Source organism: Cucurbita moschata, unplaced genomic scaffold (assembly GCF_002738365.1).
Source record: "Cucurbita moschata cultivar Rifu unplaced genomic scaffold, Cmos_1.0 Cmo_Scf00018, whole genome shotgun sequence".
NCBI lineage: Eukaryota > Viridiplantae > Streptophyta > Magnoliopsida > Cucurbitales > Cucurbitaceae > Cucurbita > Cucurbita moschata.
The window spans coordinates 3,629,314-3,654,274 of record NW_019268534.1 but is presented as its reverse complement, the minus strand read 5'-3'; the positions used below and the strand labels follow the sequence as shown (position 1 = coordinate 3,654,274).

At 38.7% G+C, this 24,961-nt stretch overlaps 4 protein-coding genes and 1 pseudogene across 7 annotated transcripts in view; 3 read left to right on the top strand and 2 right to left on the bottom strand.

Annotated features, from left to right (window-relative positions):
- The window catches only part of LOC111456140 (protein ROOT HAIR DEFECTIVE 3), an 11,306-nt gene extending 9,328 nt beyond the window's left edge, over window positions 1–1,978 (bottom strand). The window contains exons 1-5 of one of the 2 annotated variants that reach the window (XM_023097916.1): window positions 1,825–1,978; window positions 1,706–1,743; window positions 757–909; window positions 420–486; window positions 201–303 (exon numbers count right to left, since the gene is read on the bottom strand). In XM_023097916.1, coding sequence (XP_022953684.1) covers window positions 201–303; window positions 420–486; window positions 757–909; window positions 1,706–1,709 — 327 coding nt within the window. In that variant the 5' untranslated portion in view covers window positions 1,710–1,743; window positions 1,825–1,978. The remainder of the gene's footprint in view (window positions 1–200; window positions 304–419; window positions 487–756; window positions 910–1,705; window positions 1,744–1,824) is intronic. The other variant, XM_023097917.1, reaches the window with a different exon arrangement.
- A 1,514-nt stretch (window positions 1,979–3,492) lies between these two features.
- On the top strand, window positions 3,493–7,792 carry LOC111456225 (transmembrane 9 superfamily member 7-like). The gene is made up of 7 exons (XM_023098039.1): window positions 3,493–3,747; window positions 4,597–4,761; window positions 4,880–4,989; window positions 5,173–5,281; window positions 5,381–5,493; window positions 6,051–6,201; window positions 6,284–7,792. The coding sequence occupies exons 1-7, from the start codon at window positions 3,622–3,624 to the stop codon at window positions 7,439–7,441; spliced, it is 1,932 nt and encodes a 643-aa protein (XP_022953807.1). The 5' UTR covers window positions 3,493–3,621; the 3' UTR covers window positions 7,442–7,792.
- Window positions 7,793–8,476: 684 nt separating this feature from the next.
- Window positions 8,477–11,233, bottom strand: LOC111455829. 2 transcript variants are annotated; one of them, XM_023097449.1, is made up of 6 exons: window positions 10,553–11,231; window positions 9,673–9,725; window positions 9,489–9,576; window positions 9,309–9,407; window positions 8,783–8,910; window positions 8,477–8,697 (listed from the first exon to the last, which is right to left on the bottom strand). In XM_023097449.1, exons 1-6 carry the CDS (start codon window positions 11,066–11,068, stop codon window positions 8,661–8,663), a joined length of 921 nt encoding a protein of 306 aa, XP_022953217.1. In that variant the 5' UTR covers window positions 11,069–11,231; the 3' UTR covers window positions 8,477–8,660. The 2 variants fall into 2 exon arrangements, with proteins under 2 accessions (XP_022953217.1, XP_022953218.1); XM_023097450.1 differs by lacking the exon at window positions 8,477–8,697 and having other exon boundaries at window positions 8,795–8,953; window positions 10,553–11,233.
- A 1,065-nt stretch (window positions 11,234–12,298) lies between these two features.
- Window positions 12,299–16,181, top strand: LOC111456527. 2 transcript variants are annotated; one of them, XM_023098423.1, is made up of 3 exons: window positions 12,299–12,461; window positions 12,638–12,838; window positions 15,389–16,181. In XM_023098423.1, the coding sequence occupies exons 1-3, from the start codon at window positions 12,413–12,415 to the stop codon at window positions 15,694–15,696; spliced, it is 558 nt and encodes a 185-aa protein (XP_022954191.1). In that variant the 5' UTR covers window positions 12,299–12,412; the 3' UTR covers window positions 15,697–16,181. The 2 variants fall into 2 exon arrangements, with proteins under 2 accessions (XP_022954191.1, XP_022954192.1); XM_023098424.1 differs by having other exon boundaries at window positions 12,311–12,461; window positions 12,643–12,838.
- Window positions 16,182–16,713: 532 nt separating this feature from the next.
- Window positions 16,714–24,127, top strand: LOC111456561 (annotated as a pseudogene).
- The last annotated feature ends 834 nt before the right edge of the window (window positions 24,128–24,961 follow it).

Below are 24,961 nucleotides of genomic sequence, written 5' to 3'. Positions count from 1 at the left end.
AGGAATATAACATTTTTTTCACTATTAACAAAAAAAAAAAAAAAAATGATCTCAACAGGAAGAAGCATGTGATAATAGTGAACAAAAAATATTGACAAACATGGTTGTGGAAAAATAAAAATAAAAAAAAGAAGCAAAAATATAAGAAAGTACAAGGAAATGAAATGCATTAGTAACCGAAAAAAAGCACCAAAATGCACCTCTCCTCGTTCTCTTCCATCAGTTCCCTCCAAATCCATTACAAGTGTACAAGGCTCAATGCCAGCACATCTAGCCAACCATATACCTTTAGTTGTTTGAGACCTATAAAAAGACAGATCAATTTGCACTGTTCAGCCACCGAGCCTAAATAAAAAAAAACAAGAGGGTCGTTTCTTATCTACAAAAACCAAAGACATTGGGAGACGATAATAACTTACCTCCCTTTAAAAGCATCCATCTCTCTAAAGTTGGTTCCAAACAGATTATTTAGCAGCGTACTCTTCCCTAAGCAGATTATATATTCAAAAAACAATAAGAATTTCTCAAGAGACCATAAACCAGTAGGAAGTATATCTATCTGAAACTGTACTTTGAGTTCAAATATCAAAATGCAATGAAAATAGATAAAATGGTTGAATAATAAATTTTAAATTCACAGTTAGATACAGAGGCAGGACACCAACTTCTTAAAAAAATTAATTAAAATATTAGCAGGAAGCATGAACTTGAATTTTTTGTTTTGTTACGACAAGCTTCTGAAAGCAGACTACTTACCACTACTTTGAGGCCCCATAATGGACACTACTGCATATGAAAGTCCACATTCCCCCAATTTCACATCTTTGATAAAGCTGTCAATTCCATCGACATTGAATCCACCATCTCCATCTATAAGCTGAACAGAGCAATTTTCATCGCTCTTAGCTGCTAGAAGATGAAAATTTTTGCTTATTAGAATCTCGTAATTGTAGAAATGACGACAAAATAAATAAATAAATAAAATAAATCAAGCAAGAAAAAAACAAAAGAAAAATTGAACCCATTAAAATAGACCAACATAATAATGTTCATATCTAGCTTTCACGAGCGATAACAATAACACTCTCCCATTCCCTGAAGACACCTAGCAAAACTGATTCATGATCGCTTCATATATGTGACAACAAGAAACACGGAAGTTCTTTTCTCAATAAATTTGAGTGAGTTACTGCCAAACACAATCATTCTTCAGCAACTGTGATGGCAACATCCTTACAGGTCAGAACGCATCTAAAATCTAAATATTAAACTCGACACAACCAAGAGAACTCGCCAGCCAGATAAACCGAGATTCACAAAACCCATTAGATCATAAAGAGAATCCAACAGCACAAACATCTCACTTTAGAATTCATCGATCTAATACTCCCGAATAGCGTGATCATCCCTAAAAGATTTGGAGCAAATCAATCACGCTCTAATCGAGGTAGCTCAAATCCTTTTATTAGCAGTAAACAGAATTAAAACAAACATGCTTGGGTAATGGATAATCAAACTATATCCATACGTTACATCTCGCGCCCAATTCAGTTGAAAAAACGAAATTAATTATACTGAGGATGCTTCCACGTAACGCGAATCAAACAAACAGTACAAATTAAGCTGAAAGAAATAGATATAGATCACCGCCACTCAGATTACACAAGCTGGATAGAGATTAAATCGAAAAGAAGAAAAAACATACCCATTTGAAGGAAGGGGGAAGCTGATGCAGATTAGAAGCTGCAGAGGACCAGATAATGTGTGAGATCGATTGAAAACAGAGGGAAAAAGCAGATCTCGGAAGGAAGAAGGGGGTCTAACCTTTTCGGAAGTCGATTACGAAGATGGAGATGGGAGTTGATCTTCGAAAAGCAGGCTTGACTGTCTCTGTTGTTCGTTCCGATTTCCAAAATGCCGAATGCACGAAAGGAGTGGGCGATAAATATTTGAAGGGCGGAAATATAATTACGAGACAAAGTGAGGACTCCCCCATAAAAAAATAATAAATTATAAGTTTTTTTTTTTACTTCGATGCCACGTCATTAAATTCTCTCCCTAATGATATTGAATTCTTTTTTAACTAATTAATTTTTCTACTTTAAATCATATTGTTACTTTTTTATGTATATATATTTTAAAAATAAAATGATAATTAATTGACAAGTAAATTCATTATTTCATTAAGGATTAGTGTCTCAATAAATGCATTTAAATATTTTTATAAATAAAATCTTAAATAATTAATGCATTATTTAATTATGAACTAAAATAATAAATTAGTCCCTAAATTTTTGTAAAATTATAATTTAGCCCCAAGATCTTACTTTTATAAAATTATAATTAATTTGGTATTATCTGATTCATAATAATTTAGTCAGGAAATTAAATATTATTTAACAATTTAGATTAATATATCTAATAATTAATTATTTTGAAGAATTTAATTATAATAATTTAATGTTTTAGAGTGATCGTTAATAATTTTCTCAAAATTTAGGGGGCAATTGTTGCAATTTTTAATTTTTATAATGGGAAGATTTACATGGTTCAATGTTTTTTCTTTTTGAAGTAAAATAAATCTTTAATTTATCGACCTTCGATTAATTGATTTCTTTTAATTTTATAAACGGCGGCTCTTACGAATTCCACCGGCGACCGGGTGCTGACCCTTGGTCCCGGTTAATTCTGAAGGGGTAAAACCGTAAAATCGGAGGTACACTAAAGGAATTTGGTGGACCCGACGCGTTGGAGTTGCGCTGTACGACTAAGGAGTTGGAAGTGGGGCCAAGGCGGGGTCCACCGGCCGCCCATCTAGACACTGGGCCCCAGGCCTCGTAAGAAAAAGGTTGGACGGTGGGATCACATTCAACGCTTTCGAGCGCCACCGGTAGCCGTCCATCGGGGTGGACTTCGCATGTGTGCCACCACACTCTATATTCTTTTGGGTTTTGGAGGAATGTTGAGATTTGGGAGCAGTTGTAAAATTAAAATATTTAAATTATTATTATTGTTGTTGAATTAGTTAATAATAAATAAACAAATTAATTTCTTTTTAAAAAAAGATAGCCAAAGCTTTTGGCCCACAAATTTTGCAGCCCGGCCCATGATTCAGCCCATTTTACTTGGACTGGCTCACTTCTGGATCATCTCCTTGCTAACCAGGGGTATACATTCAACCCGATAACTCGGACCAACCCAACCCGACCTATAAAGATTGGGTTGGATTGGATTATAGGGTTGAGTTCATTTTTCTAAACCCGAATTGAATCACGTTTTCATCACTATTAAAATTTTATACATAACCGTAAAAATATTTTTAAAAAAAAGAAAAAAAAAATTAAAAAAAATTAATAGGTTTTTTTAGTTTAAGAGTATTTTAAAATATTTTTTAGATTTTTTTTAATTTAAAAATATTATTAAAATTTTAACTAGATAAAATAAAGTTTATTATTTTTATATTTTATCGAATACACATTTATTATTCTATTTTTTAACCCTGCCCTTCATAACATCCTCCCAATTTCTCGAGGTGAAAATCAGCCCTCGGGACTCAAACCCAGAGCCTCCGTCATTCCGATCGTCGGCGCTGAGAGCTCATCCGTACTCCGTCATCGGATAATGAAGAAGATCGGCAAGGTTCCGTTAATTTCGCCTAATCTCACTACGGTTTTCCTCTCCCTGCTTCTCATATCCTCCGTCCACTCCTTCTACCTCCCCGGCGTCGCTCCTCGGGATTTCCTGACTGTACGTTATGAATTCGATCACTTCCTCTCAATGTTTTTTTTTCTTTTTTTTCATGTGTTTCTACATCTTTCTATTGCTTTTCCTGTTGAAATGTTTTTCACGATCTGTGCTCCGGCGAGTTGCTGCGGTTTTTGGTTGTTCGTACTGCGGGTCAGTCGGATCTAGGTTTCTGGTGTTTGATCTCTTAATTAGTAGCCTATACTCTCTTAATATTGCGGTACCGGGGTATTTATATACATCATTGGATGCTGTGTTCTGGTTAGGTGTTGTGTTCCATTTTGTCTTAATTGAAGGAAAACACATCATATCTGCTCACTCCACCGCAATGAAACGTAGGAGTGATGCCGCATTATGTGTCAACGTATTGTGGTATTCGTGCTTGACATTTGAATTACTTCAACTTTTACTCGCTGCGATGTTTTACCACTCGATGCCAAATCAGCTCGGTCGGGTACAATGGTCAAATACAGCCGTAAGCGTTGTCCAGTTTTTCAACACTGTAAACTAAAGTAGTTAAAAGTGAGTCATGTCGGCGTTCAAACATACGGGCACCAATATACTGTCTTATGAGCGACTTCTGATTGATGTGCCCGCTGCGATTAACGGTCTAATATTATCTACTTGAGTTCTAGAACTGTTTACAGTTTGATCTCAAGGTAATAGTGTGAACTATAACAGCTAAAGCTACAAACGATGTATTGTTTCAGAATCTTTCTCTTTTTTTTTTTTTTGGCAATAATATATATTAGAAAATTTCACTTCTGATCTATTTTTCCACATTTCATCTGTTATTTTGTGTTCAATTCCCACGAATTGATGAAAATGACATTTCTTCTTTTCTTTCAACAGGGTGATAGTCTTCCTGTTAAAGTGAACAAATTATCATCCACAAAAACACAGCTCCCATATGATTACTACTATTTAAATTACTGTAAGCCCAAAAAAATCACCAATAATGCAGAAAACTTGGGAGAAGTTCTCCGAGGCGACCGCATTGAGAATTCTGTTTATACTGTGAGTATCGTGCTTGTTTTTAGAAGCAATCTAAATGTTGTACAGATTATCCACATAAAATGAAATCTCTGTACTTTATTTATTTTCCCGTCTTTAACGTTTCTAAATATTTCCCCAGTTCAAAATGAGGGAGGAACAGTCTTGTACTGTTGTCTGCAGGCAAACTCTTGATGCTGAATCTGCAAAGAATTTTAAGGAGAAAATCGATGACAAATATCGAGTAAACATGTGAGTTACAATTGTAAACCTCTATGTATATGTGTTAAATGCTATTTTGTTTTGAGTTTTGACTGTGAAATTTAAAGTTTTACTTTGTAGTTTACTCGAAGTGGGCTCATCCCTTCCCTTTTGGCATATTTATTAACTTTATTCACTTTTCTTACAATGAGATGCCTTCCCATGGATATGTAGGATCTTGGATAACCTTCCTGTTGCCGTTCTTCGACAAAGGAGGGATGGAAATCCATCGACAACTTATGAACACGGTTTCCTTGTTGGATTCAAAGGGAATTATGCTGGGGTATGACTTTGATGGCAGTTGAAATATGAAGTTTTCAGTTTTTAGTTTTCTATAGCTTTTCTATTTTCATTAATACATTTCTTCCTTTTCCCTTCACAGAGCAAAGAGGAAAAATATTTTATTAATAATCACTTGAGCTATAGAGTCATGTTTCACAAGGACCCAGACACTGATCTAGCTCGAATTGTTGGATTTGAGGTTACTCCATACAGGTTTCACTTTTCCTTTGCTCTTACATGTTGATTTCCTTCTTCCATATATTAAGGTCCTGCTTAATTTGACCACTGGTACTCTATCCTCTTATGTTCTTAGAGTGCTATCCAATCCAAGGCACTTCATGCTTTTAAAAATCTGACTTTGCCCGTAAGCTTGAGCTGATCTTTGTTGTCAGTCTTGAACTTCATATTGTATTAAATTAAACAAGGCTCTTGTAGTATTTCGTGGCATTGGAGGTTTTTGCGGGAAGCAGGGTGTGTTCCATTTGTTTGGGGATTTGGGGAGAAAAGAATAATAGTCTTTTTAGAGGGCAGGAGAGGCCTTTGAGCTAGGTGTTGGCTTTGGTTAGGTTAAGCTTTTTTTGTAATTTTCTGTTAGGTCTTATTTTGCCCGATTAGAGGCCATTTTTTAGTTTTCTTTATTTTTTGTGGGCTCTATGTTTGTATGGTCTTTGATTTTTTTCTCATGAAAGTTTGGGGATTTGTCAATATATTAATATATATACATATACACACATGGTAGCTTAATCTCTATCCTTCGATGTTTTGAACAGTATTAATCACGAATACAAGGAGTGGAACGAGAAGAACCCACAACTAATTACATGTAATAAGGACACTAAAAATTTAATTCAAGGCAGCACTGTTCCTCTAGAAGTTGACACGAATAAGGAGATTGTGTTTACATATGATGTTTCATTCAAGGTACGGTCTTCACAAATCCCTGATATCCCTGAACTGTTTCTTTGATTTTGCAGTTATAAATTGGGTTCTGATCTTTCCCCAGGAAAGTGATATTAAATGGGCTTCTCGGTGGGACACATACCTTCTCATGAATGATGATCAAATTCACTGGTTTTCCATTATAAATTCTCTAATGATTGTTCTCTTCCTCTCTGGCATGGTGGCCATGATCATGATGAGAACTCTGTATAGAGACATTGCCAACTATAATCAGTTGGATGCCCAAGATGAGGCTCAAGAGGAAACAGGATGGAAGCTTGTGCACGGAGACGTGTTTAGACCACCCATCAATTCTGGTCTATTGTGTGTTTATGTTGGCACAGGTGTTCAGATCTTTGTAATGACACTCGTAACAATGATATTTGCTCTGCTGGGTTTCTTATCTCCTTCCAACAGAGGAGGGTTAATGACTGCCATGGTCCTTCTGTGGGTTTTCATGGGTTTATTTGCTGGCTATTCATCAGCTCGTTTGTACAAAATGTTCAGGGGCACTGAATGGAAGAAGATTACGTTGAAAACTGCCTTTATGTTTCCTGGTATTCTTTTTTCAATCTTCTTCGTCCTCAATGCTCTAATCTGGGGGGAGCAGTCATCTGGGGCTGTGCCATTTGGAACAATGTTTGCTCTTTTCTGCTTGTGGTTCGGTATATCCGTACCATTGGTGTTCGTTGGCAGTTACTTGGGCTTCAAAAAGCCAGCAGTTGAAGATCCTGTGAAGACCAACAAGATTCCTAGGCAGATACCCGACCAAGCATGGTACATGAAACCGGTCTTCTCCATACTCATTGGGGGTATTCTTCCATTTGGGGCCGTCTTTATCGAGCTCTTCTTCATCTTGACATCCATATGGCTCAATCAGTTCTATTACATATTTGGCTTCCTCTTCATTGTATTTATTATCCTTCTAATTACGTGTGCGGAGATAACAATTGTGCTGTGCTACTTCCAGTTGTGCAGTGAAGACTACCACTGGTGGTGGAGATCTTACTTGACTGCAGGCTCCTCTGCTCTCTATCTTTTCCTCTACTCAGTATTCTACTTCTTCTCCAAATTGGAAATCACAAAGTTCGTTTCAGGGATTCTATACTTCGGTTACATGGTTACCATGTCATACGCGTTCTTCGTGCTGACAGGAACCATTGGCTTTTATGCTTGCTTCTGGTTTGTTAGAAAGATCTACTCTTCCGTGAAGATCGACTGATTTACTGCTTTCGGGACGACATAGGTTGTTCAGCTCAGACTGTACGAGTCAAGTTGATCGGGAAGAACTGAAAGATGAGAGCGCTTCCAATTCGACTGGCCTTATATTTGGACATCAATGAGGATTATTTTCTCGTCTCAGTCAATTCCCTGAATATGGTAGAGTTTAGGTCCTCTCTCTGTCTTTCTCCTCCTCCCCCTTCGCTTATACTATTGTCACCAATTATGAATCCGTTCTATGATGTGTAAGAAACAGGGACGGTGATTTTGGAGCTTTATACGGTCCTACATGAATAATTTTACAGGTACTAAATGTTCATCTGTCACATCTAAGTGCATCTCTTTTTTACTTATTGTTTTGGCTGTATTCAATAATGTTATGTTGGAATTTGCCAGTATCTGTCATAAAATTAAAACATCGCGATGAAATCTGGCTCGACCTTACGTGATCATTTTGTATAAGGACTTGATTTTATCTTTAGCTTTCTATTATTAAAAAAACGTAAGCTAGAGACTACGAATCTGTATACGTCTCTTATTTTTTTCTCAAATTATTAGCGATCAAAAGAAGTGCAATAAGGCTAAATAAGGCAAGTAAGTCATTGATTGGCATAATGAAAGTTCGAGAACTTTATTAATTGCAAGTATTAAATGGAATATATTGAATGCTAAACAATTAATTAAGGTACGTTTTCAGATTGTTCACTAGTGTGCAACATTAAATATTCTAAAATTTTACCAAATAACTCAACTAAATGTACAATTGAACTCAATTTATGCAAATTGATATTCATATTGAACCACAGTGAATAAATTGAGCAATTAATGAGAAAATAGTTTGTATGAATTATCGGTATGCCACTTTTAAAAGTCTAGATTCAAACCGTTTTTTTTTGGGAATTCAGTCAATTTCTCATCCTTACTATATATCCTGATTGTATAATTGTATTGAAATTTTATAATTTCAAAGCCAATAGCCAGTGATTGACTACCGCTACAGGTTTTGATGGTATAAACAAAAAAGGCATCTAATGAGAATGACTAACTTCCCTAAAAGGTATATTCACTTTGAGGAGCAAAAATGAAGAAGCAACAGGCTGCTAACAAAATGCCTTCTAGGTTAAAGAAAAAAAAAAAGTTCTTCTTTTTGGATTTACATGCTGCAAATCTTTTCTTTTGTTACAGGAAGAGATTAGAGAAGAGGAAGCTCACCACTTGTATCAGCTTGAGCATGATCTCAGTTTCCCATTCCTCTGCCTGCATGAAAATTTGGAGGGGAACCACTGTTACTAAGCCCTCATCCATTACAAACAATGAACTATCAGATATGATGGTGTCTTACCAAAATGAATCCTTTTTTTCCTGCGCTAATAGTTCTTCAAACGATATGTCGGTAGACTCGGGATCGATCTTTTCTGTCGAGTTCTCAGATTTTTCCATTAACTCCGTGCAGCTACCAATTTCCAGCATCTGGACCATCAGAAGGTTGGTTCAGAGCAATCATCAGCTCTGGCTGTTGCATTATTCTCGATAACAATTTGAAGTGTGTATGAAAAGAGAGAGAGCAAAACGAAGGGAAGAAGATATCCTATTTTATAACTTCAACTAACGGCCTAAACCCACCGCTAGTAGATATTGTCCTCTTTGGGCTTTCCCTTTCGGAGTTTAGAATTTAATGATTAGGGTTTTTAGCGGTGGGTTGGACTCTTACAATTATGGGAAAAGGGTGACAGAATCGGAAGGGCGATAACTATGTTCGGGGGATGGGATTCAGAGGCTACAACAGACTAGCAGCGTACTTTCCGACGTCTAGGAAGCATCGGCAGCGAAAAACGGTGCAAACGAAGCAAGTGGGGTAGCAGCAATACCTTTTTGTATGCTGGAGAGAGTTTAAGCTGTTGTTGAAGCCAGTTAAAAACAAGGGTATCCTCCTCGAGTCTTTTCTGTTCCAATTCCAACTTGTATATCTAAGACAACAACAGATCAACAAATTTGAGTAATAGATGAAACCTTGGGCAACATATACCAAATTATATCATGTCACCGACCTGCTGTTGAAGCCGATCGAGGGAGGATCGATCTGCCTTATAAAGCAGAGCTTTCGTTATGGTGAACTTTCGGCGGATAACATCAGCTCTGTCAGTAGAAAAAGTGTACATAGTTGGAGAGTTATGCATATAAACTCCTAAAAAATGGACACTAATATTGTTGAAGCAAAGATATGAAGCATACTTGTGCTGCAGCTTGCTTCTAGCGTTGATTAAGCAGTTGGCAAATTGTCTGACCTGCATTTGAAAGGAAAACAGATATAAATTGCTTAGAACTCGATCTCCGATTCAGTCTCGATTTTAACTAGCGACACGAAACCATTGGTATCGGAAAGTTATGGATAACAGGGACAGATCGAGTTTTGGACTCGAGCAGCTAGAAACTCCATATTCATCAGCTAAAACCATGAATTCTCACCGAACACAATTGTAATAGTCCAAGCCCACCGCTAGTAGATATTGTCTGCTTTGGCACGTATCACTTTCAACCACACGATTTTAAAACGCATCTACTAGGGAGAGGTTTCCACAACCTTATAAGGAATGCTTTGTTTCCCTCTCCAACCGATGGGAACCTCACAATCCACCTCCCTTGGGCCCAGCGTCCTTGCTAGCACACCGTCCAGAACCTGGCTCTTATACCATTTGTAATAACTCAAGTTCACCTCTAGTAGATATTGTCCACTTTGGCCCCGTTACGTATCACCGTCAGCCTCACAACGCGTCTACTAGGGAGAGGTTTCCACACCCTTATAAGGAATGCTTCATTCCCCTCTCCAACCGATCCTCACAACAGTCCAACCAAAAACATCATATCGTATAGATTAAGCAGATTTCAGATATGGAAACTCGATGAACAACAATCATTCTAGATAGAACTGTTAGTCATTGAAGTCCAGGAAATATCAGCAATATTACTCAATGTCTGTTCCTGGGCAGTCCTGCAAGCTAAAATTATGCTAAAGGCAGAGTCAAAACGAACCAGAAGAACTGCTGCGGAAACTCTATTTGAAGCACAGACAATAACACAGAAGAATGATTGACAAGGTAGAAGAATACAGAACCTGAGCCAACGTTAATTCCTTCGATTCCTGACACTTCATAAGTTCATCATACTGCCGTTTAATCTTCCTCTGAATCACAGTAGTTGACGATGTAAAGGGATACAACAAAGTCAATTCCGGCTCATCTCCGCCGTGCAGCAGGTTCGCCCTCTTCTTCTTTGCCCTCTTCTTCTTCCTCTTCCCCCCTTGCTCCTCCTGAACAGACTCTCCAAATTCCCTGTTCAAATCGAGGACATCCTGGCCCTGTTCAACAAAGAAACTCGTCCATTTCGGAGAATCCGGCGGTAAGCTCTCGAATAGAAGCAAATGAACCAACCAGGTCTGGTCGATATCGATTCTCTCAGGCTCGATCGCCTTACTGATCGTCCGCAACCTTTTACAAAGATAAAGAGAGAAACCGAGGGCGGAGAAGGTGAAGAAGACGAAGAACATGAGTAGGTCTGCTTCAGAGTAATTCGTAATTCGAAATGGGAAATCGGAGAAGAAACGGGACAAATACGAGTGTAAAGCCGCCATTGGAGGTCTGGTTCGGATTTGAAGGTGAGTGAAGATGATTCAGTGAAATGGTGTGAAGAAGATGATTCACTCTTGATTTCATTTCCATATCGGCGAAGACGCGGCATCGAATCTCGGTTTGTAAATTTAGAAGGGAGACTTGGACTATTGGTCGTACGGTTCGTAACCCGACAAAGTTATTTATTTAAAATAATAATACTTTTATCCTTAAATTTGTCGTATTAATTTTTAGCTCACCATAAATTCATTCATTTTGTTACATGAATATGACTCTCCACAATGATATATAATTGTCCACTTTAAGCATAAGCTCTCATGGCTTTGAGCCCTTCGAACAAAGTACATCTCTCCTTAATTGAGCCTCAACTCCTTTTTCTTTTAGAGTCCTTCCCTAAATTAGCCGATGTGGAACTTTCATCCAACACCTCCCCTCGAACAAAGCACGCGTCTTCTTAATTGAGGCTTGACTCCTTTTTTTCCTTTGGAGTCTTCGTCACTTTTTACTATGTCTTCGAGGAGCCTCGACTCCTTTTTTCTTTTAGAGTCCTTGGTTCAACATGACATAGCTAAGTTTAGGGCATGACTCTGATACCATGTTAGATGAACACTACTCTTCACAGTACTATGATATTGTCCACTTTGAGCATAAGCTTTTATAGCTTTGGTTTGGACTTTCAAAAGACCTCATACCAATGGAGACAGTATTCCTTATTTATAAACTCATGATCATTCCCTAAATTAGCGGACTTTTTCATCCCACAGACTTATATTAACTTTCCGAAAATTCATAAATATTAATAACAATAAATTTTAATATTATATTCTCATTCGTTTTATTAAATATATAATCTTCCCTCAAAATTGAAAAAAAAAAAGGATTTTGTCCAAATTATTATAATTTTATTGTATTTTTTCAATTGGGCTTCTAAGTGATGAATTGGATCCAAAATGAGTAATATTGGGCCTAGCCCACCCCAGCATGCCCTGGCCCATTTTAGTAAATAAAAAAAAAAAAAATAATATATATATATTTTATCCAATTTATTTATCTTGTTTAAAAATTTGATTTTAAAAGTACACCTCCCTCTTCATTTTTAATAGATTTATTAAATATTAAAAAGACGAATAAATAAATAAACAATAAAAAAGCTAACCATTTCATACAATAAAATAAATAAATAAATAAAAATAATGAAAAAGAAAAAAGAAAAAAAGAACATTACAGGCAAAGGCTAAGGTTTACAGTAGGGCCAGGCGTAGAGCGACTGCGAGTCAACTGACGAGAACCAAAGTTGGCCGTCAAATACAAAAGACAGGAAGAAGGGGAACTCGCCCTCGTCGGAGATGAGCGGAGAAGAACCTCCCAAGCTCTACGCCAACAAACCCAAGAAAGGTACCATTCCAAACCTCCCAATCCAGTTCCCAAATTCTTAATTTTTTTTCTAAGTCTAGGCTGTTGTAGTTGCCACAAGAAGCGATCCGTTTCAATAATTCATTTGAATTATTAGGGTTTAAGTATCTTATTCATAATCAATCGGCTTTTCGTTTTCATTTTCCTTCTGCAAACAGCTCAGGTCAAGCAATTTCAAGAACAGCACAAAGTCATGAGCGCTTCTTCTTCTTCTTCACCGGCGCCACCAGCATCGTCGAACACGGCATCTACGTCTTCTTCTTCTTCTTCTTCACTGCCGCAGCCTCCGAAGGAATCATTTGCAAGGCGATATAAGTTCTTATGGCCCATGCTTTTGACTGTGAACCTTGCTGTTGGAGGTAATTTTGTGCATCAGTTTCTGGTTGTTTTGTTAATGTGTGTTCGATCGAGAGCGTTAAATTCCAAAACGGGAAATCGGAGTCTTTGTTTAGGATTGATTGGTACTCTCTGTTGAAATTTGTGGTGGATCAATTTCTTTAGATTTGTTCAATTCCGTTCTCTTCTTTCTGGTACACATAGGTTTGGATCTCTTAGTCATTTGTCTGCTGGGAGATGAGTCGTTTTAATATATTTGACTGCATGGTAAAGATATGTGTGGAACAATCACAGAAAGGAAAATGGGGAACTGAATTGCTAATGACTTTTCATGTTTCTTCTGTTAGTTTTGTGTACAATAAAACATCCCACCCTAGCTATGTAGATATCTTCATTCAGAGGAGCTCTGTACGTTTTGTTGTTTAGTCACGGCGGAGTTGGGAATGATCAGTTTACGGTGTGATTCAAGAATATGTAAGCATGAAATATTGATCAGAAACTAAAACTGAGTATGTGCAATAACTTGTTTTTGATGATTTTTATGAGATCCCAAGTTAGTTGAGGAGGAGAACGAAGCATTCTTTATAAGGGTGTGGAAACCTCTTCATAGCAAATGTTTTTTAAAAACCTTGAAGGGAAGCCTGAAAGGAAAGGCTCAAAGAGGACAATATCTGCTAGCGGTGGGCTTGAACCATTACAATTCTGTAGAATACTCTCTTCGAGTGAAGGATGGTCTGCTGTGACAAGCTAGCACAGTAGTACTTTCCAAGTGTCTTGGTAAATCTATACCGTGTCATGGGTTAATTGAAGTTGTTTTTTGGTAGCGAGATACATAGTAATGAGGGAGAAAGAGACGGATAGGGTGGGAATGGCCTACAATCATTGGTGAACCTTCCCTTTAACCGGTCGTGAGTTCTCAACTGAGTTGTTTAGGTTTTGGAATTCCCTCTAAGGGGGTTTCGGTTCGAAGGGTAGAAAATGTATGTGGTGCGGGTTAATCTCTCTCGACTAATTCAGGTGAAAGAGAAGGGTCATCGAGGGTACCCAGACGTCGTGAGTGTTCGAGAGGCTGGAATTGGAGTTGTCGTGAGTGTTCGAGAGGCTGGAATTGGAGTTGTCTTCAATCCAGCGATCCTTCTCTTTTTAAGTAGGCCAAAGTCGGAGGCTAAATTAGTGCCACACTATGGTTAGACTGAGTGAGTTTTTCCCTCTTTATCTACATTCGTCAGAGGGAGAGGCTAGCACCAAACGCAAGGTTTTTTAAATGGGGAGGGATGATTTGATATCATCGACTCACTTTTCCAACGACGCGATCTTTTCTGTCCCGAGTAAGGGAAGACTCTTCATTAACCTTTTTGAAAATCCTTATAGTTTTCTATCTTGCATTTGGCCTTAGGATTCTGAGAGAATAAATCTCCATCCTTGGTGTTTATCATCTTCATTGTAAACACCTCAGGTGTCTCGAGCTTCAAACATTCAGCTTCGCTCCTTATTTTATTGGTCTCACAAGCACTAAGTTTAAGTCAGTTCTTTGCCAGATAAAGAAGATGATTGTAACCTTCCACGATTTCACTCTACAACAATTTATCCGAAAACAACAATTTAACCTTTTGGATGTAAATAGGTGTTTGTTTGGTTCTTTCTCCTTCTTCACAAATTTAATAGCATTATAGCACAGTAGGCTCCCTTCCTTCTTCATCCTTTAAACTTCTTGTTGTGATATGCCAATTCTACAAGAAGAAGCCCGTATTGTATTTATAATTCAATTTATACTCCACCATCACATACAAACTTTGGTACATTAGAGCCTGAGAGAGTTTATCCCTTGCCAAACATCCTCTCAAAAGTCAAATCAATCTACCATTTCAATCTTTTAATTACTTAATACAGTGTTCTTCATTTTCTTGCAATATGACAAGAGAATGCTGGGCTTAGCTGTTCAATTTCTTTGGCATTAGTTTGTCTTGCTCTTTATCACGAGGAGGTGGTGATTCCACTATTACAGGGTCCTATCCTAAGAGGTCACAAGGGTTTTGTGGAACAACGCTGTGGGCTCAATCTTTTGGCAGTTGTGGCTCGCTAGAAACCAAAGGACATTTAAAGGGATCGAGTTGAGCATGGATTACCTATGGGACTGCATTTAGTTTTGTTCTTCCTTTGGGTGCGTCAGTTACAAACATTGTTGTAATCGTGATCGATAATTCAATAATGGTCCTCCTTGGACATAATCTTGTGTCTCAAGTTGAGATTATGATATGCATTAATTTATTCTCGATTGTCATGTTTTCTTCTCATTTCCCTTAGGGGAGGAAAAACGCTTGTTATTATGAACGCCCTAAATGCCCAACCTAATGAAGCCAAGGTCCGCAATTTCCTCGTCCACCAGCTGTAGGTTGAGTGTCCTTTTCAAGGAAATATAGAATAACAAGAACATTCTAATAGGTTTATTCATGTTTTTCGTGGTTTGGCAGGTTGGAGTTCAGAAACTTATCATCTTGCAATCGTCTACTCGTTGATTTTAGGAACATTTACTTGCTTTTGCATAAACTGATAGAAGTCTTTTAACTGTGTAGCTTATCTGTTTATGAGGACAAAGAAGCAAGATGAACAAGTAACTGAAGAAGAGGCTGCCCCGGATTCAGCGAAAACTGCCAAGATAGCTGCCCCTGTTGTTGAGGAATCATTTGCCAAACCAGCCATTGTGGAGCCTGTGAAGGTAAGAGAACCAATTCCAGTGGACCAGCAGCGTGAACTTTTCAAGTGGATTTTGGAAGAGAAACGCAAGATAAAACCGAAGGATCGTGAAGAGAAGAAACGCATCGATGAAGAGAAAGCAATTCTCAAAGAGTTCATCCGAGCAAAATCTATTCCTAACCTTTAAACTTTCCAAATGCAGCACCCAAGCAAACATATTGACTGTTTTAACATTGCTGATGGAATCTGAATTGTTGATTTCTGTGGTCCTAAAAGGATATTGTCCGTTTCGAATCGGGATGAACATGGTTACATTCACAAAACCAGTGACGAAATTCGTTAGGCCTACAGAATTGACAGAACCTTCAGTTTTGAGGGAAAGAATAGGCAGCCCTTTTGGTGTCTGTTTGCCTTTAGTTTAGGTTCTGTAGGTTGTATGAGGAGAAGCGTCCATTTTATTAGAACCCAAGTTGAGAGAAAAAGCCAAGGGAAACAACATATGCAACTTGAAGAGTTCACGTGGGCAGAATGAAATAATGCACCATCTTCTTCCCAAATGGATTTGGACATATCCAATGTGTGGTGAGATTTCTCTATCTGCATGCATAAACCTCCAAAACCCAAACTGAATGCAACTTCCAATGGGTCAAGTTTTTGGTGCTCTTTTTGGAATATTTTAGTCTTTCTATATAGTCTGTCATAAGCTCCTTCCAATGTACCTACCGTAGGCTCCATGCTTCAAAAAGAATCAGGGGGTTAATGAAATGATGCTGTTAAATAAACAAGCCACCCGTTTAAAGCAAAATGGCTATCGAAAAATGGGCCTTTCCTCTTCTGATGGTGGTGAGTTTGAGTTATTACAAAAAAACGCGTCAATTAGGGAGAGGTTTTCGCACCCCTATAAGACCCTCTTCTGACGGTGGTGGGTTTGAGCTATTACAAAAAAACGCGTCAACTAGGGAGAGGTTTCTGCACCCCTATAAGGAATACTTCATTTCTCTTTCCAACCGACGTGGGATCTCACAATCTACTCCCGTTTGTAACTATTGTGAGATCCCATATTTGTTGGAGAGGGAAACGAAACATTCCTTATCCAGGACGTGGCCAAAGCGGACAATATATACTAGTAGTGGGCTAGGGCCGTTACAAATGGTATTAGAGCCAGACATTAAGTGGTGTGTCAACGAGGACGTAGGGTCCCAAAGGGGGTGGATTGTGAGACCCTAGAACGAAACTTTCCTTAAAAGGGTGTGGAGATATCTCTCTAACAAACGTATTTTTGAACTGTGAGACTAACGACGATATATAATAGGTCAAAACGGATAATATTTACTAGCGGCGGAATTAAACAAGGAGTCTTGGAATAAAGAGAGATTCTTGAAAGTGTAAATGTGCAACAAAAAGAGATGGGCTTAAAATATATTCCCTCCTTTTTCTAATCTTTTGTGAAAGAAACAACCATTTCCCATCCCCCAACAAATGGTAATAAAATACAAAGAAATGGGTTTTGAAGTGAATGAAAAAGGGTATCAGACGTGCATCAGTACCTAACAAACTGAGAATCAACCATGGCCTTACTTGAAAGGCAGCCCTTGTTGCTATCTGCAGTAAGTACTTGCATTTGTATAATGAGAATGAACTGTGGATGGGACAGAAGACTAAAAAGGGGAGGGGTTTTCTAGGCGTAGGAGGACAAAAGTTGAGTGTAGGGGATGATGATGATGATGAGAGAATGTGGTGTGGTTGGAGTCAATTGATTCTTGCATGAGGCTGCCCAGCTAACACCTTTCATTTGGTGCTATAATCATATAGCTGTGGGGACTAACTACAAACCTTATTTAATTCCCTCTTTAAACTCTTAATCATTGTTCTAAATCTAAATCAATAAAAGCTTCATTTCTAGTCATTGATTGCTTTAGAATACAATCATTATCTGTTCATTAAACAATTCCTTGTATTTAGACTCATGAATTGATATGAACTGATATGAACTGATATCCATGTCATTTTAGCTCTCTGTCTTTCTCTGCTGCACGCGTGCACATACACATGGAAACTCATTCTTCAATCATTTGAATGTGAAAAGATGTGGTCAGAGCTGTGGTGATGATGGTTAACCATATTTAAGAGAACCACACACAGAAAAGCCTGGCAGGCAGGGCGGCAGAGCAAATCTTTGTCCAAAATGGACAGTTTCTGGGATGTTTTGGTACTGACAGCCATTTTTTTGACCATCATTCTTCTCTATAGGAACTGCTTTAGCCTTCTCAGATCAAAGCTCTGCAGCCACCTCCCTTTGGGTTCTCTTGGCTGGCCTTTCATTGGTGAAACGCTCGAGTTCATCGCTTGCGCTTATTCGGACCGCCCCGAAGCCTTCATGGACAAGCGTCGTCGCCTGTAAGTTATCTGCAAAAACCAAATGATGCTTAGTTTCTCTTATGAATGGAGGGTTCATTTTTGTTTGCAGGTATGGGAAGGTGTTCAAGTCACATGTTTTTGGAAGTCCTACCATTGTTTCTACTGATGCAGAAGTTAGTAAGTTCATTCTGCAAAGTGATGCCAAGGCTTTTGTACCGTGTTATCCCAAATCTTTGACGGAATTGATGGGGAAATCTTCTATTTTGCTGATAAATGGGAGCTTGCAGAAGAGGATTCATGGTCTTGTAGGAGCTTTCTTCAAGTCTTCATATCTCAAAGCTCAAATAACTAAGGATATGGAGTGTTATGTCAAATTAGCTATGGCGAATTGGAGTGAGAACAGTCCTGTTTACCTTCAAGATGAAACCAAAAATGTCAGCTCTCTCTCTCTCTCTCCCTCCCTCTTTACCTGATTTGAGTGAATCATTGATGTCTAAATAACCCTTCCCTCCCCCTCAAGGTTTTTTTTTTTAAAACGCGTATGCTAGGGAGAGGTTTCCACACCCTTATAAAAAATGTTTCGTTCTACTCCCCAACTGATGTGGGATCTCACAATCCACCCCCTTCGAGGCTCAGTGTCCTTGCTGAGATTCGTTCCCTTCTCCAATCGATATGAGACCTCCCCAATCCATTCCCTTTGGGTCTCAGCGTCCTTGCTAGCACACTGCCTCGTGTCCACCCCTCTTCAGGGCTCAGCCTCCTCACTGGCACATTGCTCAGTGTCTGCCTCTGATACCATTTGCAACAACTCAAGCTCACCGCTATTAGTTATTGTCCTCTTTACACGTCTGCTAGGGAGAGGTTTCTACACCCTTATAAAAAATGCTTCGTTCTCCTCCTCAACCGATGTGGAATCTCATAATCCACCCCCTTTGAGCACCTAGCGTCCTCGTTGGCATTTGTGCCCTTCTTCAATCGATGTGGGACCTCCCCAATCCACCCCCTTTGGAGTCTATCGTCCTTGCTGACACACTGCCTCATATCTACCCCCTTCAGGGCTCAACCTCCTCCCAGGCACATCGCCCAATGTCTGGCTCTAATACCATTTGCAACAACCCAAGCCCACTTCTAGCAAATATTGTCCTCTTTACGTGTCTACTAGGGATAGGTTTCTACACCCTTACAAAGAATGCTTCGTTCTCCTCCCCAACCGGGGATCTCACAATTAAGTTCAAATCATATTATCCAAAGAATTTACCTTTGTAATCATCTTTAGCTATCATTTTCCTGTTCATAAAGTTACTAAATGAACTCCTTTTGTCTCCAGATTTCCTTTCAAGTATTAGTAAAGATATTGATTAGTTTAAATCCTGGTCAAAGGATGGAGTTTGTCAAGCAACAGTTCCAAGAATTCATCGCTGGGCTTATGGCTTTGCCAGTGAACATACCAGGCAGCAGGCTTTACCAATCGTTGCAGGCAAGTTGGATAGTAAAAGCTTTACCATCTTCCTTCACTATCACCATTTTCCTGATGGAGCTTCCTTTTATGCTTGAATTACAGGCCAAAAGGGCCATGGTTAAACTAGTTAAGAAGATCATACAAGAAAGAAGAAGCTGTGGAAGTTCCCCTGTGGCTGTCCCACAAGATGTCATGGAAGTTTTGCTCAAAGATGAAAGTGAGCTACTAACAGATGATCTTATAGCAGAGAACATGATTGATATGATGATTCCTGGGGAAGATTCAGTGCCAATCTTGATGACTCTTGCAGTAAAGTACCTCTCGGATTGCCCCGAGGCACTTCAACAGTTAACGGTACGCTACGTTCTTAACAACTCTCGATCTTTTTGGTTCGAACCACTTAGAAAGAAAATATCCTTACTTTCCTTTCCATTTTAACAGTGTCCCTATCAGCCATGTTCCTTGTAAGTTAAATTATGAAAAACTTTTCGTTCTTTCAAAAGTTGTAATATTACCTTTGATATTTCATAAACGTTTTAAAACTACCCTGAGAGTAAAATCCATTAGAATAGTGGGAAAGTGACCCAAAATAGACATTACGTAACAGCTCAAGCCTCACAATCCACCTCTTTGGAGGCCTAACGTTCTTGCTGGCACACCCTCGGTGTCTGACTCTGATACCATTTGTAACAGCTCAAGCCCACCACTAGTAGATATTGTCTGCTTTGGCCCGTTACGTATCACTGTCAGCCTCACGATTTTATCACATCGGTTGGAGAGGAGAACAAAGCATTCCTTATAAGGGTGTGGAAACCTCTCTCTAGTAGATGCGTTTTATAACCGTGAGGCTGACAGCATTACGTAACGGACCAAAGCGGACAATATCTATTAGCGGTGGGCTTGGGCTGTTACAAATTATGACCCGAGCACCGCCAACTAAGTTAACTGCATAGATTATTGTGTATCAGTAGCAGTTTAGTGTAAAGAAAATGTTGCTGTTCTTTGAGTTGTTTGATTAGTTGTTAAACCATATGGGTGCTTGAACTGATATCAGGAGGAAAACTTGAATATGAAAAGGCTGAAAGAGCAGGCAGGAGAGGCATTGCATTGGAGCGATTACCTATCAATGCCATTTACACAGAATGTAATGCATTAAGCTTTTGATGAACTAGAAAGAAAAGGGTAGTTTAGTTGCAGTATGAATGAACACTTTGAATCATGGTTTGATTTGAACAGGTGATCACAGAGACACTAAGGATGGGAAACATCATAATTGGTGTCATGAGGAAGGCCATGAAAGACATGAACATAAAAGGATATCTAATACCCAAAGGCTGGTCGGTGCTTACTTACTTTAGATCCGTTCATCTTGATGACAGTCACTATCACTGCCCTTACAAGTTCAATCCATGGAGGTGGCAAGTAAGAATCGAAACCGAAACGTCTCTTTATTCTAATCGTTTCTAAATTTGTGCTCAAATGAGAATCTGTGAAATCTCACGTCGGTTGGAGAGGGGAATGAATCATTGTTTATAAGGGTGTGGAAACCTCTACTTAGCATACGCGTTTTAAAACCTTGAGGGGAAGTCCTTGAAGGGAAAGCTCAGAGAAGATAATATCTGCTAGTGGTGGGCTTGAGCTATTACACATGGTATCAGTGTTAGACACTGGGTGGTGTGCTAGCGAGGACGCTAAGTCCCCAAGAGGGGTGGATTGTGAGATCCCACATCGGTTGAAGAGGGGAACGAAGCATTTCTTATATAAGGGTGTGGAAACCTCTCCCTAGCAGACATGTTTTAAAATCGTGAGGGAAAGCCCTTGAAGGGAAAACTTAAAGCGGACGATATCCGCTAGCGGTGGGCTTGGGCTATTACAAGTGGTATTAGAGTTAGATAACAGGCGGTGTGTCAGCGAGGACACTGGGATCCAAGGGGGGTGGATTGTGAGATCCCACGTCGGTTGGAGAGGGGAACGAAGCATTTCTTACAAGGGTGTGGAAACATCTCCTTAGAAGACACGTTTTAAAATCTATAGGGGAAGCCCTTAAAGGGAAGTCCAAAGAGGACGATATTTATTAGCGGTGGGCTTGTGCTATTACAAATGGTATCAAAGCCAGATACCGGGCGGTGTGCCAACGAGGACGCTGGGTGTCATGGTCGTGCGGCCATGGGCAACACGCCCTGGACGAGCATGACCGTGACATCGCGATTGTGTCACTGGGCACCCAAGGAGGGTGGATTGTGAGATCTCACATCGGTTGGAGAGGGGAACGAAGTGGTTCCTTATAAGGGTGTGGAAACCTCTCCAACCTTGAGGAGAAGCCCTCGAAGGAAAAGTCTGAAGAGGACAATATCCGCTAACAATGGACTTGGACTTAGACTTGGGCAGTTACAGATTCCGAAAACTTTATTTTGAAAAACCATGTCTCCCTAACGGCTCTGTGGTTCAACAGGACAGAGACTTGAGTAGTTGTAATTTCACTCCTTTTGGAGGTGGACAAAGACTATGCCCTGGACTTGACTTAGCCAGGCTTGAAGCTTCCATCTTCCTTCACCACTTCGTCACTCGCTTCAGGTACCTCGCTCGTTACATCACTTTCCCATCTCAACTCATTCACGACGTTTCTAAGTGCTTAAAAAAACGTTTTTAAACACTTGAAAAGTCATTCTAAGTAGGTCCCATGTTTCGTTTTCTTTTATTACGCTCATAGCAGCTCACTCCACTAAAACTAACCCCATAAATGGTACATTACACAGATGGGTAGCTGAGGAAGATAGAATCATAAACTTCCCCACAGTGAGGATGAAGAACAGGATGCCAGTTTGGGTGAAGAAAAGAAAGGACCCATGACAATGGCTAGGGGAGCTGCCTTTTTAGCTAAACAAACCACAAGCTCAATTAACTTCACCAATTACATAACCAAGAAGAAAAACAGTTTGAACGCCCGTTGTGACCGATAAAAAGTATCACTCAACACGGTTCGTAGTTTACGTGCATGCTTGTTACTGATTGTAAATGACGTGTGTGTAGGGTGTACCTATTTGAACCGATAGTAGCCCCTCTTAACAAGTAATGTATAATATAGTACTTTTAGTAGAATAGTAACCACGAACGTGAAAACTTAGAAGAATGCAGAATTCAGAAGCAATGACATCGTCCACATGTAGTGGATCATCTTCAAACGAGATTGAAACAAGAATTTCTTGGAAATCCTACAAGATCCATTCATTCTTTATGGCAATCTATGCCTTTGAACACGAGAAGCTAGATCATGGACAACTAAATTGTCTCGTGTTTGAATGTTTTTAAAATCATATTTTAGTGGGAGAGAAGGTTTCTTCCATCATAATTTATTTTTTTATGTTTGTGTAATAGTAATGATATTTGAAAGAGAGATCATTATGTAATACTAAAATTATCATAATAACAATTTTTTTAAATTCTTTTTGTCCTTTTGAAAAATATTTAAAATAGAGTTTTATTAAATATAAAATTTATATTTATATTTAATAGAGCAAATAAAGTTTAAAAATTTAGAATTTATTAAGAATCTTTTCAAAATTTGTTATATACTATTTTAAAAGTCGAGATTAAATAGATAAAATTTAAAATTTAAAGATTAAAATTATAATTTTTAAGTTATAAAAAAATATTCTTATATTTTAAAAAATTTAAATGATCATAATTAAATATATATATATATATATATATATATATATATACCATTAGGGTTTTTTTTTTTAATGGAAACTAAAAGTTTCATAAATATTTTAAATTTTTTTATTAATTTCAAAAATACCTTTAATTTTTTTAAAAAAATTAAATAAAATATTTACGAACTCTAAAAAATATATATTAAAAGTTCAAAGATAATCTATTTTTAAACTCGAGTATTTTTAAATAAAAAATTAACAATTTTCATAATAAAAAAAATAAAAAAAATCATTATTATTTATTGTCATTCGTACCCCCAACATTTTATTGTTATTCCTAATTTACCCAAACAATCAGACAAATCCAGTTCTTAGGTTCCAACTACTCACCGACGAACCCTTTCATCCGTCGGTCACGAGTTCCGCGACCTTTCTCCTTCCTCTCCGTCGTCTTCCCCTAATATCCTCTCCAAATTGCCGGTATCTCCGCCGCTCCGATGACCACCTACGGTACAATCCCCACCTCCGCCGCTCCTGGAACCTCCTCCAACCTCGAATTCTTCTCCCGCGGTAAACAGCGTCTCGAAGCCCGTTTCGCCACTCGTGCTCCATGGAGGCTCATGTTCGATTTCCACTCCTTCACTCTCCCTTTCAACTTCCGCGACACTTTCTCTCGCGTCAAAACCAACATTGCCTACTTCCGTATGAATTATGCAATCATCGTCCTCTTCATCCTCTTCTTGAGCCTCCTGTGGCATCCGATCTCCCTCATAGTCTTCACCGCCATGCTTGCCGTTTGGTTGTTCCTCTACTTCCTTCGCGACGAGCCTCTGATCCTCCTCGGCCGTTTGATTGACGATCGAGTGGTTTTGGCTGTGCTGTCAGTGTTCACACTTGTGTTCTTGTTTCTGACCAACGCGACGCTCAATATCCTGTTGTCGATTCTGATCGGCGCTGTACTACTGCTGATCCACGCCGCTGTGAGGAAGACGGATGATCTGTTCTTGGATGAAGAAGCTACAGCGGTCTTCACCGTCGGTTCGCGTGCTCCTGGATCTTCAATTTCCGGTTATTCACCGTAATGTTTAATTTGATTTCATCAATCATTTCGAATGAAATTAGTAGTGTCTTTATTCATCTTTTTTCTAGTTTTGAGTTCGTTCAATCATCTTCTACGGAATCCATCCTCCAATAGAGGAAAAATTCATTAGTCTTGAAGTCGAAGAGAATTGGATTTTCTCTCATTCAAGCAGAATTTGGGGATTTGATTTCCACTAGAACCACCTCGAAATCGATTTAGGGTTTTCTTTTTTAGTGAATGAGATGGAACTAGAAACAAACATCGCTCGAAATCATTTTTAGAAAATTTCAATAATTACTTATCAACTTACATGTTCATATACATAAATTCCTTTGCAACTTCGTCAAATTAAGCACAAAAATTAGATAATCGTTTCAGTTTTTTCAGATTCTCTGTATTCAATGTGGAAAATAGTATGATGTTCTTTATGTCTAGGTTAGGTAGACCCATCTCATAGACACTCGTAACTATCATATAATGTTATTCGTTCTTACTCTACTCGTTAGGGGTGAGCATCGATCGATAAGTGTCAATTTTAGGTACAATTGACACTAGAAAACTAACCTATCAATTTTAATCCGTTGGTAGTTGACGGTTTATAGTCATATATGTCCAAGTCAATGTAACATTTGTTGGACTAAACTGATCAATTTGTTTGACGTACATCAAAACCGTCCACGTCGATCTTGGCTACATATACCAACCCCATGGCCCAAGAGAGCCCTCGTGGGCGTTGACCATCGTACGAAGAGAGCTAGCTCATCAAGGTCGGTTTCCATTGTTGGTTATGCAGCGATTCTCTCTTGCTCGATGCATTCCAAGAATCTGGACGAGCTCAACCTTTTGTTACGCTACGAAATATTTAGATGATATTCGAAAATAAAATATACTACTTTCTAAT